Raw genomic sequence first — 11,853 nt, forward strand, 5'->3', positions numbered from 1 at the left:
TTATTGGTTATCGATCATGTCTCGGTGCAATCGCACCTTTACCGCTCCACCCTCCGGAACTACTGATGTCACAAGCTCCACTGATAATGGAACCCTAGCCTCCCTGCATTGTACCTTAGTAGCCAGCCGTGCCCACTAGCGTTCCATGGAAGTCACAGCTCCAGCTCCCCGCGTGCAGCTCTAACAGGCAGTGTCGCATAAATGTGCAACAATGTCATAGTCGTCTTCCAACCATTTTGTGTTTTTCAACCTTGCACAACACTCCTTTCTTACGCGGCCAGATAGTTACAATGGTTTGTCTCCCTCTTCTTTTTCTTTCGCTTCTGCTTCAACTCAACACTTGTCATCCCTTGATGTATTCCTAGCTAACAATGTCATCTCCTCAGGCCAACGAAAGCGATCCTCTCTTGTCCGGGTCCGGTCACGACCGCTCCGATACCCAGGCCGAAAGCAAGGCCCATCGAAACTCGCGTCTCCGTGAGCTCGGCTTGTTTGCCTGGGCTTTGATCGCTACAGCCGCTGTTATTGTCGTCGCTATCTGGACCCAACATGAGCAGCAGACAAAGCATGACCACAACACACCTGCCACGAAGCGAAATCTCGTCTTCATGGTGTCAGATGGCATGGGCCCCGCTACATTGTCCTTGACTCGCAGCTACCGACAGCACGTTGAAGATCTCCATTTTGGCGATACCCTCACCCTCGACAAGCATTTTTGGGGCACGAGCAGGACTCGCTCCAATAGCTCCCTTGTCACCGACAGCGCTGCCGGTGCCACTGCCTTCTCCTGCGGAAAGAAGACCTACAACGGTGCCATTTCTACTCTGCCAAACCACGATCCTTGCGGAACGGTCTTGGAAGCTGCAAAGCGCGCTGGATACCACACTGGTCTCGTTGTGACTACGAAGATTGAGGTATGCGCAATCTCAAGAAGCCTAGATAAGCCACGGCGAAGCTAACTGATTCTCCTTAGGATGCGACTCCAGCCTGCTTCAACTCGCACGTTGTGCTCCGTGAAATGGAAGATGAGATTGCTCTTCAGCAGATCGGAGAGGGTGTACTCGGACGAACCGTCGACCTGATGCTTGGTGGTGGTCGATGCAACTACCTGCCTAGCAGCGCGGAGGGCAGCTGCCGAGCTGACGATACCGACGTGGTCAAGATTGCAAAGGAGAAGCACAACTGGACCTACGCTGATGACCGGGCTGGTTTTGATGCTCTCAAGGGCGGCAACAATGTGAAGCTGCCTTTCCTCGGACTGTTTGCGTCAAGCGACATCCCCTTCGAGATTGACCGCCGAAACCACAACGATGTCTACCCTTCGCTGAGCGAAATGGCCAAGACTGCTCTTCGTGCTCTTGAGAAGGCTACTGAGAAGAGCGACAAGGGCTTCTTCATCATGATTGAGGGCAGCCGAATCGACCATGCTGGTCACATCAATGATCCCGCCGCTCAGGTCCACGAGGTTCTTGAGTACGACAAGACCTTCCGAGCTGTCCTCGACTTCATCAAGGAGAGCAAGACCGAGACTGTTCTCGTTGCAACCAGTGATCACGAAACAGGTGGCCTTGCTACCGCGCTTCAGGAACCTGGCCACCTCCCTGTTTACAACTGGTACCCCAAGGTCCTTGCCAACGCGACTGCCTCAGCTGAGTGGCTCCACGCGAAGCTCAACGCCCATATCGCCTCGAACTCTGAGGCCAAGAAGAACAAGGAAAAGCTCAAGGAGTACATTAACGAGGAACTCATTATCCGTGGTCTCGGTATCTCCAACGCCTCAGACAAAGAGATCACCACCATTGCAGAGCACCCTGAGAGCGCCCTTGTCCTCTTCTCGGCTCTCATTTCTCTGCGTGCACACATCGGGTGGAGCACTCACGGCCATACCGCAGTTGATGTCAACATCTACAGCTCTGGTGGACCCCGAACAGAGAACATCCGCGGTAACGTGGAGAACACTGACGTGGGCAAGTATCTGCGCGAGTACCTCGAGGTTGACGTCGACGCCATCACCGAGGAATTGCAGGACAAGATGAGCAAGATCAAGGTTCAGGATGCAGGTATGGAAGCCCTCGATGAGGTATGGCCTCTTGGAAACAAGCACCACGCTATCCAGGGTTAATGGGTATCGCGATATGAAGACACGGTTTATGAAAGAGGTGGAGGATAAAGATTATGATTTGAGATAAACAGATAGGGAGTGACGAATGATTGAGGTCTAGCATAGGATACAGAATAAATACAGCCTAAAGATAGGACAAATATCGTATTAAGTGATAAAATTATTATATCCTTTAGGCTAATAGAGTCAAGTTTCTTGTTACGCAGAGCGATGGGTAGCAAACTTGAATGTGCTCTTTTGTTTTGATACCACAACGATGAGGGCTGAGAATCAATCATTACCATCAACACTCCAGATCACAGTCACCTTACCTGAATCATCAAAGCATTCCTACTTCCATACAACGCTCTCTGTGACAACTATCTGAATATTCATTCGAGACTGCCAATATCTCTCTGTTTGTTTGTCGGACCCACAAATTTGTTCGAGAGTAGTTCCTTCCAATAGTGATCTCGTTGCTTCCCCCAACGGAGAAGGAGACAATCCAATTGGCTCCTGCAACTACACCAAGGCATTCAAACGCAATCTCGCAATTCATCATCGTCGATCAAACATCAATTTAGTAAAGCTATTCAATACCCACTAATAAATTCATCGAATTCAGTATCGACTTTTGACATTGTTCGAATACAAACTTCAACTGGCCGTGTTCGTCTTCAGCGCGCCTTAACTTGACGCGGTTTCCGTGGGGCTTCAAGGGTCGAGATTCAAAAACTTAGCTGGGCCTGAAAATTCATCCAAGCTTTCACAACCAGGTGAGTTTTCACATACGTTCCAGCCTGTATCCTATATTCTAACGCTGCAAAATTAGTGACTTATCACATTGGATCAAGATTGTCCACGGTGATACATAGCAACGACACGAATTTATATTACACTTGTGGCACCGTATTGGTGGTGACTCAACAACTGCAATCTCTGATACAGCTAGACAGGGCGGTTTACCAAATCCCTGCTCAGCTCTAACACACTCCCACACACATTATCACTACGGAGTCTTTCGCAACACGGAGACTAATCAACGTCGCTATCGATATCCTCACTTAAGTCTTCCAATTCGGACTGCCCACGTCATGGCTGCTCCTGCAGAGGTAGTGGACGTCGTCCGGGATGCTGTCGACTCCACTGACCCTCATCTCTCGGACCCTCCCCTCCTCAGGGATCATTCGGAATTCAAGACTTACGAGAGCCGTGGGTTCAAGTATTCTGGCATTCGAATTTTTTACAGGCAACATGCAAAGGCCGATCAACTACCGAAGCCTCCGTTGCCTCTTCTGGTCTTTCTGCATGGACTTGGCGGCTCTGTTGCTCAGTTCCATCCTTTGCTATGTAGTCTGGTCGACGAGGCCCCCTGTTTAGCAATCGACTACCCCGGATGCGGCCGTTCTGAGTTCTCGGTCACGGATTGGGCAGCTTATACGACAGAAGCTTTGGTAGAGCTCTTGGAGATCATAATCAATGATTATCGGGACAAAGGCGCAGGCCAGCGTGTGGTTCTCATCGGTCATAGCATGGGCACTGCCCTGTCTGCGAGATTGGCCAACACTGGGCTTCGTCACACAACTGACCTGTCGCATCATGTGGTAGGACTAATAGCCATTTGTCCAGTCGCGAATCCTCCGAATGAGTCGTTGACGAGGTGGGCAAAGATAGCCATGTGGATTCCAGGTTGGTTGTTTGACTTGTGGCGTGCCTGGGACGGTCGGGGTGGCCCCGAGAGCGCAAGTGTAAAGCGTTTTGTTGGGCAGGGCGCCGACAAAGCCACTCGGAAAATGCAGTATCGTTTCAACAAGCAGAGCCGTACTCCGGTTTGGAGGCGAATGGCAAACGGTGCGCTACCAGTCTACAATGATGGCAAGCCCACGGGTGGTCTCCCAACTCTGGACACCTGGGCAGGGTTGGATATTCCTGTTTTTCTAATCGCTGGCGAGAGGGACAACGTCGTTTCACCAAAGGAAGCCGAAAAGATTGTCAAAGTTCTGGATCCAGACAAGACATCTCCAGAGTCGGAAGATGGGCAAGAGATGCATGAGATCATTGTTGACACTGTTGCTCGTGTCAATATCTCAACACGACCACAAAGCATTAGCGACCTCACCGATGCAGACTTTATGAAGGTGAAATCTCCACACGTCGAAACTCCGCCAGAAGGTGGCAGTTCTACCGATCCCTCGACTCCAAATGAGACCTTGACCGAGCTCCCTCCTCAGCCAAGTCACCCTAAAAAGATTGTCCAGTCTTTTGTGATGCCTGCACCTGCAACACATGCTGTACTATATACACCTTGCTCGGTTCGGGCTGTTGCTGGCTTGATATCCGATTTTCTTGCTACAAATGTCACAGGAAGACTATCTCTTGCCTGGCAACTGCAGTACCTTTCGCGTGAAGGGAAATGGGACGTCAAGAATCTCAACAAGTGGAAGTCTGTCAACCCTGTGTCGGATCCGATTGGACCTCCTGGGAAGCCTATTTTCCGTGCCCTCAAAACGCTCCGTGAAGCGGATGATGTGCACTGTCCGGAGGAATTCGTTTCAAAGTGGAGTTCTATTGTAAAAGATGTCATCGATATCTCCAAAGATCAGCCTGTATACGACCCTCGCGGGCTCGAGCGAGCTGGTATCCGTTACCACAAATTTCCGACGGTCTCCAAGATTCCCCCGCTATCACATGAGATTCAGGACTTCATCAAGTTGGTCGATGACATTCGCCAGAGCCAGGCTGACCGTGCTCTCACGGAAGAATGGAGCGATCCAGAGCAATGCGTGATCGGAGTTCACTGCCATTATGGCTTCAACCGCACGGGGTACTTTATTGTGTGTTACCTCGTTGAGAAGTGCGGCTTTGATGTCCAGGAAGCCATCGAAACATTTGCCAAGGCGAGACCTAACGGAATTCGTCACTCTCATTTTCTCGACAGACTTTATGTGCGATACAATGTCTAAGGTCTGGAAGCGATAACAAACAAACAACACACGGTATGGTTAATCAATGAATAAATGTTAGCGTTGTCACAATAGACAGTCACGATTCCCGACAATCTCTTTTATAAACAGTTTAGTATTAGCGAACATGACAAACCAAAAAAATATCAGATGTCTCTTCTCTCATGACCCCTGAAATTCAGACTTGAAAAATGACAGTGATTAATGATAAAAAAACAAACCAAACCCTATAGTTTCCAGAATCATCGTTCAAGGATTTGTTGTCTATCTGATTTTGCATGATCTTGTGTTTATTAGTCTTTACGCGAGTAGCTACCCTGAAGGACACATACGATGACGGCTCGAATTCTGATACAGAGTTTTTTACAGCCAGATATTACTCAATCTCTTCGATTGGTTTCCTTTATAGGCGATGCAATTATTTTGGCACATTTCAAATTTTGGTGCCGCCAAAAAATCACTCTCGTCAAGGATCTATTCAAGTATACCCAAATAAGTTAATTTCCAAACAGTTCTCAGTCAACACCAATATCTATCGCGGCGAAACAACTTGCTTAACCCATATTCTTACAATAAACGTGTACAAGATTGCCACTATAATATAACATCGCTATGCTCTTATTTCGCTCCAACACCGTCCTTCCATCCAATGGGTATTAGAGCAGCCGCTACGTTCGCTACACCTCGCTCTGTAGCCAGCAAATTGAATTGGGCAGCCGCATTCCTTGTATCTAGAAGCTCGATTCGCATGCCAAGTTCGGATATAGCTCGCCTCGTTTCAGGAGCTAATGGCACATTCGACGGTCCAACTCCAATAATTAGAAGATCTGCAATTGCGTTAACTCGGGACTCCCCGGCTGAGACCGTTATCTGTTCGACAGATGGCAGAAATGTAGGGGCTCACGCACCAGGCCGAGGCCATAGTAGGTCAAAGAGCGCAAATGCACTGGGTGGGAGCTCGAATTGGCCCTTCTTGTTGATGAGGTTCATTGAACCCTTGGCCTCCCATGGTCGCCAGTGGAAAACCTCTCCGTCAATCAACAGAACACCATTGCCACCTGTAATTGTAAGGCCGCTGTTCAGTCCAAACCCATCGTACATGCACACGTCAACCGAGGTCGAGGGCGCTGGGGTGTTTCCAAGCACGTCAAGGTCGCTAAAGTTGGTTGGTGGAGGTTGCGCTGGCGGTTGTTGGTCCTTTCTTCGGCTTGAGACTGCGTGAAAGAGTCGCTGATTTCGAGGGGATGCCTGTAGAGGAGACAGGGCTGGCGCGGCCGTGGTTCTGAAAGCTGTAATCGAGGAACGAGGGGCCTGGGTAAAGGCCTGGCATACGGCACGATGCGCGCTATATGATGGGATGAGGCTTCGCGATGCCATGATTCCGTGATTACTATGAGAGTATCGAGGGCGCGAAGAGTGTATGAAGGAGGATTGGTGTGAGACCCGATGTACTTTGGATGTTGGAGTTGAGATAGGTCATAGACATTCAACTTTACGTGGGGAATGGGGATTTTTTCGAGGTCCCGCACGTCATGATGTTGAAATTGTACCAGCCTAATTGATATATGCACGTACTTCCAACACAGCAAATATGCTTAACATTTTGAAAAGTGATTATGATCAACAATTGAATGCATGTATCAGAAAATTTCAGGCTTGTATATTTTGACCGTCTGGCGCCGGTAGCTTTTATTTCACATCACGCCAATGTGCATTGAGATACACACATTGACCAGTCCACAGAATCATCACTCGTGCGAATGGCAGCGGTCCACGCCAGCTTGATGTTCTTTTGTCATTCAAGTCACCAAGAGGATAGTAGCAGTCCTAAGACAGCAGAGGGCCATCCATTCTGGCCGCGGCCCGATGTATCATGCATTCAGTCCCTTTTTGCCTAATGAACACCAAAGCAATGAACCGAATCCCCAGAGGTCCTTGCCATTCCCACGCAGAAAGCCAAATCCGATTAGGATTGCATTTATTTCTTCTTCTGGCTCTGCTCCTGCTCCTTCAACACCTTCTTGACGATCTTCTGCTCCTCAATGAGGAAAGCTCGGACAATACGGTCACGAACACAGTTACCGCATCGAGAACCACCGTAAGCGCGCTGGACGGTCTTCTTGGGCTTGGAGATCTGGGAGTACTCGCGGGGTCGGAGAGCGGGGATCTATTGGAGAGTTGAGTTAGTTCCAAGTTTCCGAAAGCAAGTCGGGACTTTTTCTGCGGTGATGGAGCAAGACGACACGAATCGCGGGCTGGTCTGGCAAGTCGTCGGATGCCATGCAAGGTCATGAAATGTATAGCCTTCCGTCCATGGTGGTGTCTCAATCGTTCGCCCTAAGCCACCCAATGCCCGTGTCTCATGTGTTCGTCTTGTTGTCCCGCATCACATCGCATATAAATCCCATCGGTTTTCGAGAGGCACTTACACCAGAGAGCTTGGAGCCGCAGTCACCGCACTTGGGGACAGTGCCTCGCTTCTTGATGTGAAGCAGACGGATATCACCACCGGGAGTCTTGATGACTCGGGTTCGGTTGGAGGTGGTGTTGTAGCTGCAACAAATTGTTAGTTACTGCCGTGGGCTAAAATATACAGCTCGACGAGTCGATTTCGAGCGAGCAGAGGCGGGTACTTGCCCGTTGCGTCGGCGGTACTGAACGCGCATGTTGGCCATCTTTGCGGTGGTTGAGGTTGTCGACGTGGAAAATTTGGTGGTGACGGCTGGGCGAAGAGATGGGCTCGTTGGATGGGTAAATTTGGAAATTTTTCGTGGGTGGCACTTTCCTCAGAGCCCCGGGCCACGTGATCTGGATGAGCGAAAGGAAAGAGCAGGTGGATCTTTCCCTCTTAGTATGTATGTCTGGCTTAAACTTCAATGTTGGCGTGATTGAAGGTGCTAACTCGTAGTTGATTGTAGATTGTTATATTAAGTAGCTGAATAATACTTATAATATCTGAACTGGTCATACACACAATATTCTCTTGTAATCAGACATACCTCGCCTTTGCTTGAAGTTTTGTTCTTTCGCTCTGACGATGGGTTGTTGATCAACTTGCAGGGTTTAGTCTCAGCCACACTCCCCAGGTTGAGGCTACACTTTACGCCGTGGAAAACTCTCTGGATTGGCTAATCCTAATACTAGTGGGAAGAGTGGGAGCTATCTCATAAGATCAAGCTGCAATAGAAGCTGTATTAGAACAGCAACAAATAGTCTGATTTGTTTAGGTGGTAGGTCTTTTGTTACCTCGATCCTCTCTCCTGAAAATGAATGAACCCAAGAGAAAAAATGTATCTCAACTATAAACGAACGCTCACAGCACCACGCCCAAATAGAACTCACAAACGCCGTGCCAATAATCCCATCACTCTTGATCCATCCTGAACCAATCTGGATGGTCATAGTACTCCCAGCTCTCGATACCTTCAGGCTCTTCAGCTTTTCGCTTTCTGGCTTGAGCAAACACTTCACGACTTTTCTCATCACGCATCAAATCGGTGACTTCTTTGATGTTGGCCTGTGCTTCAGTGACTGAGTTCATGAAAGCAGCAAACATGGCATCGGCTATACATATAACATAGTTAGATCAGGGGGTTTCTGGACAAGGACAAATTGGGCGACCTACGTGAGGGCTGTTTCTGCACAAGCGGCTTGATCATCTTGGGGATGGTGTCATTTAGACGCCGGACCTGAGATAAGAGCCGGATCAGCAAGATTGTATCTTATTGTGTTTCGTGTTAGAAAACGACGTTACCTTGATATGCAGAAGCTTGAGCTGTTTCATGGCTTCCTGGAGCCGCTGCTCATCCCAGACGTCCTGCTCGGCGCCATTTGACGCCTGAGCATGCGCCTGGTTCTGGGCGGCAGGCTGCTGGGTCATTGTTGCGAATAGGGTAGTATGCCCGTTCGAATGTAGGGTATACAACACTTGAGGGGGTTGAAGGGCAACACGAGAACCGTGGTTGCCCGAAGTCCGATGAACAAATGGGAGCCTTTTGTGAAGGATTGGGAAAGGATCGGACAGGCAAAAGCGGACAGGGCTCTATTTTTATTCCGAGATGGGTGAAACAGTCTGGATGGCCAGTGCTTGTTGACTCTGGTATGGCGACGCAGGGAATTGTTCTAGAAGTTGAGAATACGTATATGTATACACATAGAGAAGTTGAGTGTCTTGTCGTTTTTGCTCTGCGTAACGTAGGGGGCTGGTTTTAAGGGGGATGGGAGAAAGCTTTGACCGTTGGTACTACTTCTACCGCATTCAGTTGTTTTGAGCAACTCTGTTTGAGCTCTCTATTGAGTTCTGGAAGAAAAGTAAGATAAGGGCAACAAAATCGATACTGTCGCACAGAGAGTCCAGGTCTTTGGATATCGGTTTCAAAGGACGAGTGTGAGCCTCAAATCCTCAATCAAGCAAGGGCCGCCCAGGAACCAGGAACGGGGACAATGGGGAGTGGAACTGGAGCGAGCTTGTTTGTTTGGGGGAAGAGCCCGCACCGTGTCGATAGTTATGGGTGACGTTAGATGGGTGACGTTTGCTCTACTAGGTAGTTAGAGCACAGCGCAGCGCATCACTGCTGTCATAGGTAAGTCGTCTGGAGATTCATCGCGAGGTAAGTAAGATACGGATAAGCACTCAATCAATAACCATGAAACGATTCGTGGTCCTCCTCACTCTACAAAGACCGCTCTGCTGTGTCTGCCCGTTGCCTGCCACGACGGACACAGGGCAATGACCAATGCCTTTCTCTCACTCTCACTCCCTACCTACCAACCCAAACGCTTCATTCAGTCTATCACGTGCTTGGCATGGATGTATTATGTCCTTCTAACCGTGAAGCTTCACACCCCTTCGGAACCGAACTTGATTTATATCAGAACTTGGATCTAGCAAGACATCCACGTCGCCTCAGAATTCCATCAATTCTTCACTTTCTCTTTCTATTCACATTCCACAATTCACTTCCTTCCAAATACTTTGCCAAATCTGGACATTTCTCAAAGCTCTCGTCTTCGCTATTCAGAACCGTTGACCGCGTCAATTACCCCTTCACACACCCCCAAGTAAAAACCCTTACAGCCAGGTACCTCTCATCAGCTACCTACTGCCGAGCACATACCTACAGTTCTGTACCCTGTTTGTTACCTCACCTGCAACTGCCCTCTTGACGCGCGGAAAGAAAGCTTCAGGTACGTACCTGCCTCGAGCTTGCATCCCATGCCCCGCCCTTGTGCAGGCTTGGCTTGATAGGCACTGGGCCGCCTTGTCCGGACCGGATCAACACTAAACCTTGTTAGTTTCCGTACTTGTTCGACAGTGCGGATTGGAAAAGTCCTCACAGCCCAGCCTCTTGCATACTACGTACATCCGTCCAATACATACTCCCACCGCGACCTCGACCAACACCACACCTCGCCTGTACGCGATATCATCTTGCGCCTTGCACCTAGACTTCTTATACCGCACCGAAGCCGTCTTTTTTCTTGGGCAAACTATTTGCCCTCCCCCACATTCCCCAAACTACCCGTTACAACCGCCACCCTGGCTCAATCACTCGTCATGCCGAATACACCACCTCCAGCGCTATTACCCCCACCAGAAGGGATATTCAGGACTTTCGATGACTTGATGGCATCCGTACAGCGCGTAGCCAAGGACCAGGGCTACGGCATCGTCAAGTTGCGCGCTTCAAACTACCGCGACGGAAAACCCACTCGCTACGACCTTGTTTGCGATCGCGGTGGTGTCAAGTACAACAGCACTGCTAAGAAGCGCAACCCCTCCACGCGCAAGATTGATTGTCCCTTTCGCGCCAAAGCCGTCTGCGAAGTTCAGCTCGGGAACCAATGGCGCTTTGCTATTCAAGAGGGCCGTCACAACCATGAACCGCGAGTTCCAGCTGGTACGCCTGGCCAGGAGAACGCGCCGCTCGCTACATCTATCCGATCATTCACAAACAAGCTCGACCGTCTAAGCCATGATATGGCCCAGGGCCTAATGCGCATCGAACAGCGCCTCGACAACATCGAAAAGCGGATGGAGAACCTGGAAGCGAGAGCTGGCGGCTACGAACCGCGATTCCAGGCGATTGAGCAAAGGCTTCAAGGAATAGAGGGTCCTCGTATGGACGGCATGGGTATGGACGATGTGGAACAGCGCCTTCTGGCCTCGACAGTCATGTAGGATGGTGGCCAGAGACCCGTGAATGCTGGCCACCTCACAATCACGGCCTCAGACGGCAGGAGTGAGAACATTGGTTTCAACGGGAATATTGACTTCAATGGGAACATTACCTTTAATGGGAACATCGACTTCAATGGTGGCAATTCCCACTAACATGGCGATCGTCTCTGGCGGCGCTGGCGAGGATGGAAGCCGTCGTTCCTTTTTTTCGGAGCGAAAACATCAAATTGCCAACAGAAGCGGCGCACGGCGGGACGATTTGACAAACAAGTCATGCAATCTTGGGTGGTTCTCGAAGGTTATTATTAATGACAAACTACGGGATTTTTTTCATGGCGTTTAGGGAAAAGGGCCTACAAAGTTGAAGGCTCTCTGAGATTACTACTACCCCTTCATGAAGTTGCGCGCAAAGGGTCGTCTCTTCTTATTTTGTTTCTTTACTTTTCACCATTTCTGTCTTTATTCAACAGACTGAGGGTACGGCTTTCGATCACGGGCAACGGTTGATTCTAGGGCTCTTGTCAAGAAAATAGAGCTGGGTGAGTTCTCGGAGAGTCTTTTCAGAGACCAAGGATATATCCATCATCCGAGGGTGTGTACAGGTTTGA

The 11,853-nt window shown here is 49.5% G+C and overlaps 6 protein-coding genes across 6 annotated transcripts; 3 read left to right on the top strand and 3 right to left on the bottom strand.

Moving 5' to 3' along the window:
• The first annotated feature begins 240 nt into the window (after positions 1 to 240).
• Positions 241 to 2,282, top strand: FGSG_04152 (repressible alkaline phosphatase precursor). Its single transcript, XM_011323176.1, has 3 exons — positions 241 to 293; positions 387 to 914; positions 974 to 2,282. The coding sequence occupies exons 1-3, from the start codon at positions 291 to 293 to the stop codon at positions 2,120 to 2,122; spliced, it is 1,680 nt and encodes a 559-aa protein (XP_011321478.1). The 5' UTR covers positions 241 to 290; the 3' UTR covers positions 2,123 to 2,282.
• A 913-nt stretch (positions 2,283 to 3,195) lies between these two features.
• On the top strand, positions 3,196 to 5,064 carry FGSG_04151 (uncharacterized protein; the record flags this gene model as incomplete). Its single annotated transcript, XM_011323177.1, has 1 exon — positions 3,196 to 5,064. The coding sequence occupies one exon, from the start codon at positions 3,196 to 3,198 to the stop codon at positions 5,062 to 5,064; it is 1,869 nt and encodes a 622-aa protein (XP_011321479.1).
• A 618-nt stretch (positions 5,065 to 5,682) lies between these two features.
• FGSG_04150 (uncharacterized protein) lies at positions 5,683 to 6,537 on the bottom strand (the record flags this gene model as incomplete). The annotated part of the gene is made up of 2 exons (XM_011323178.1): positions 5,973 to 6,537; positions 5,683 to 5,849 (listed from the first exon to the last, which is right to left on the bottom strand). Exons 1-2 carry the CDS (start codon positions 6,439 to 6,441, stop codon positions 5,683 to 5,685), a joined length of 636 nt encoding a protein of 211 aa, XP_011321480.1. The 5' UTR covers positions 6,442 to 6,537.
• A 131-nt stretch (positions 6,538 to 6,668) lies between these two features.
• On the bottom strand, positions 6,669 to 7,808 carry FGSG_04149 (uncharacterized protein). Its single transcript, XM_011323179.1, has 3 exons — positions 7,702 to 7,808; positions 7,494 to 7,617; positions 6,669 to 7,231 (listed from the first exon to the last, which is right to left on the bottom strand). Exons 1-3 carry the CDS (start codon positions 7,737 to 7,739, stop codon positions 7,043 to 7,045), a joined length of 351 nt encoding a protein of 116 aa, XP_011321481.1. The 5' UTR covers positions 7,740 to 7,808; the 3' UTR covers positions 6,669 to 7,042.
• A 620-nt stretch (positions 7,809 to 8,428) lies between these two features.
• Positions 8,429 to 8,944, bottom strand: FGSG_04148 (uncharacterized protein; the record flags this gene model as incomplete). Its single annotated transcript, XM_011323180.1, has 3 exons — positions 8,429 to 8,628; positions 8,690 to 8,753; positions 8,819 to 8,944. 3 exons carry the CDS (start codon positions 8,942 to 8,944, stop codon positions 8,429 to 8,431), a joined length of 390 nt encoding a protein of 129 aa, XP_011321482.1.
• Positions 8,945 to 10,621: 1,677 nt separating this feature from the next.
• FGSG_04147 (uncharacterized protein) lies at positions 10,622 to 11,245 on the top strand (the record flags this gene model as incomplete). Its single annotated transcript, XM_011323181.1, has 1 exon — positions 10,622 to 11,245. One exon carries the CDS (start codon positions 10,622 to 10,624, stop codon positions 11,243 to 11,245), a length of 624 nt encoding a protein of 207 aa, XP_011321483.1.
• Positions 11,246 to 11,853: the final 608 nt, after the last annotated feature.

Source organism: Fusarium graminearum, chromosome 2 (assembly GCF_000240135.3).
Source record: "Fusarium graminearum PH-1 chromosome 2, whole genome shotgun sequence".
Taxonomy (NCBI): Eukaryota; Fungi; Ascomycota; class Sordariomycetes; order Hypocreales; family Nectriaceae; genus Fusarium; species Fusarium graminearum.

Coding starts and splice junctions, on each gene's coding strand:
- FGSG_04152 (XM_011323176.1), top strand. Junction 915..973: donor TTGTGACTACGAAGATTGAG/GTATGCGCAATC, acceptor GATTCTCCTTAG/GATGCGACTCCAGCCTGCTT.
- FGSG_04149 (XM_011323179.1), bottom strand. CDS start 7,739: ATGGCCAACATGCGCGTTCAGTACCGCCGACGCAACGG. Junction 7,618..7,701: donor CAGTACCGCCGACGCAACGG/GCAAGTACCCGC, acceptor AATTTGTTGCAG/CTACAACACCACCTCCAACC. Junction 7,232..7,493: donor GCGGCTCCAAGCTCTCTGGT/GTAAGTGCCTCT, acceptor ACTCTCCAATAG/ATCCCCGCTCTCCGACCCCG.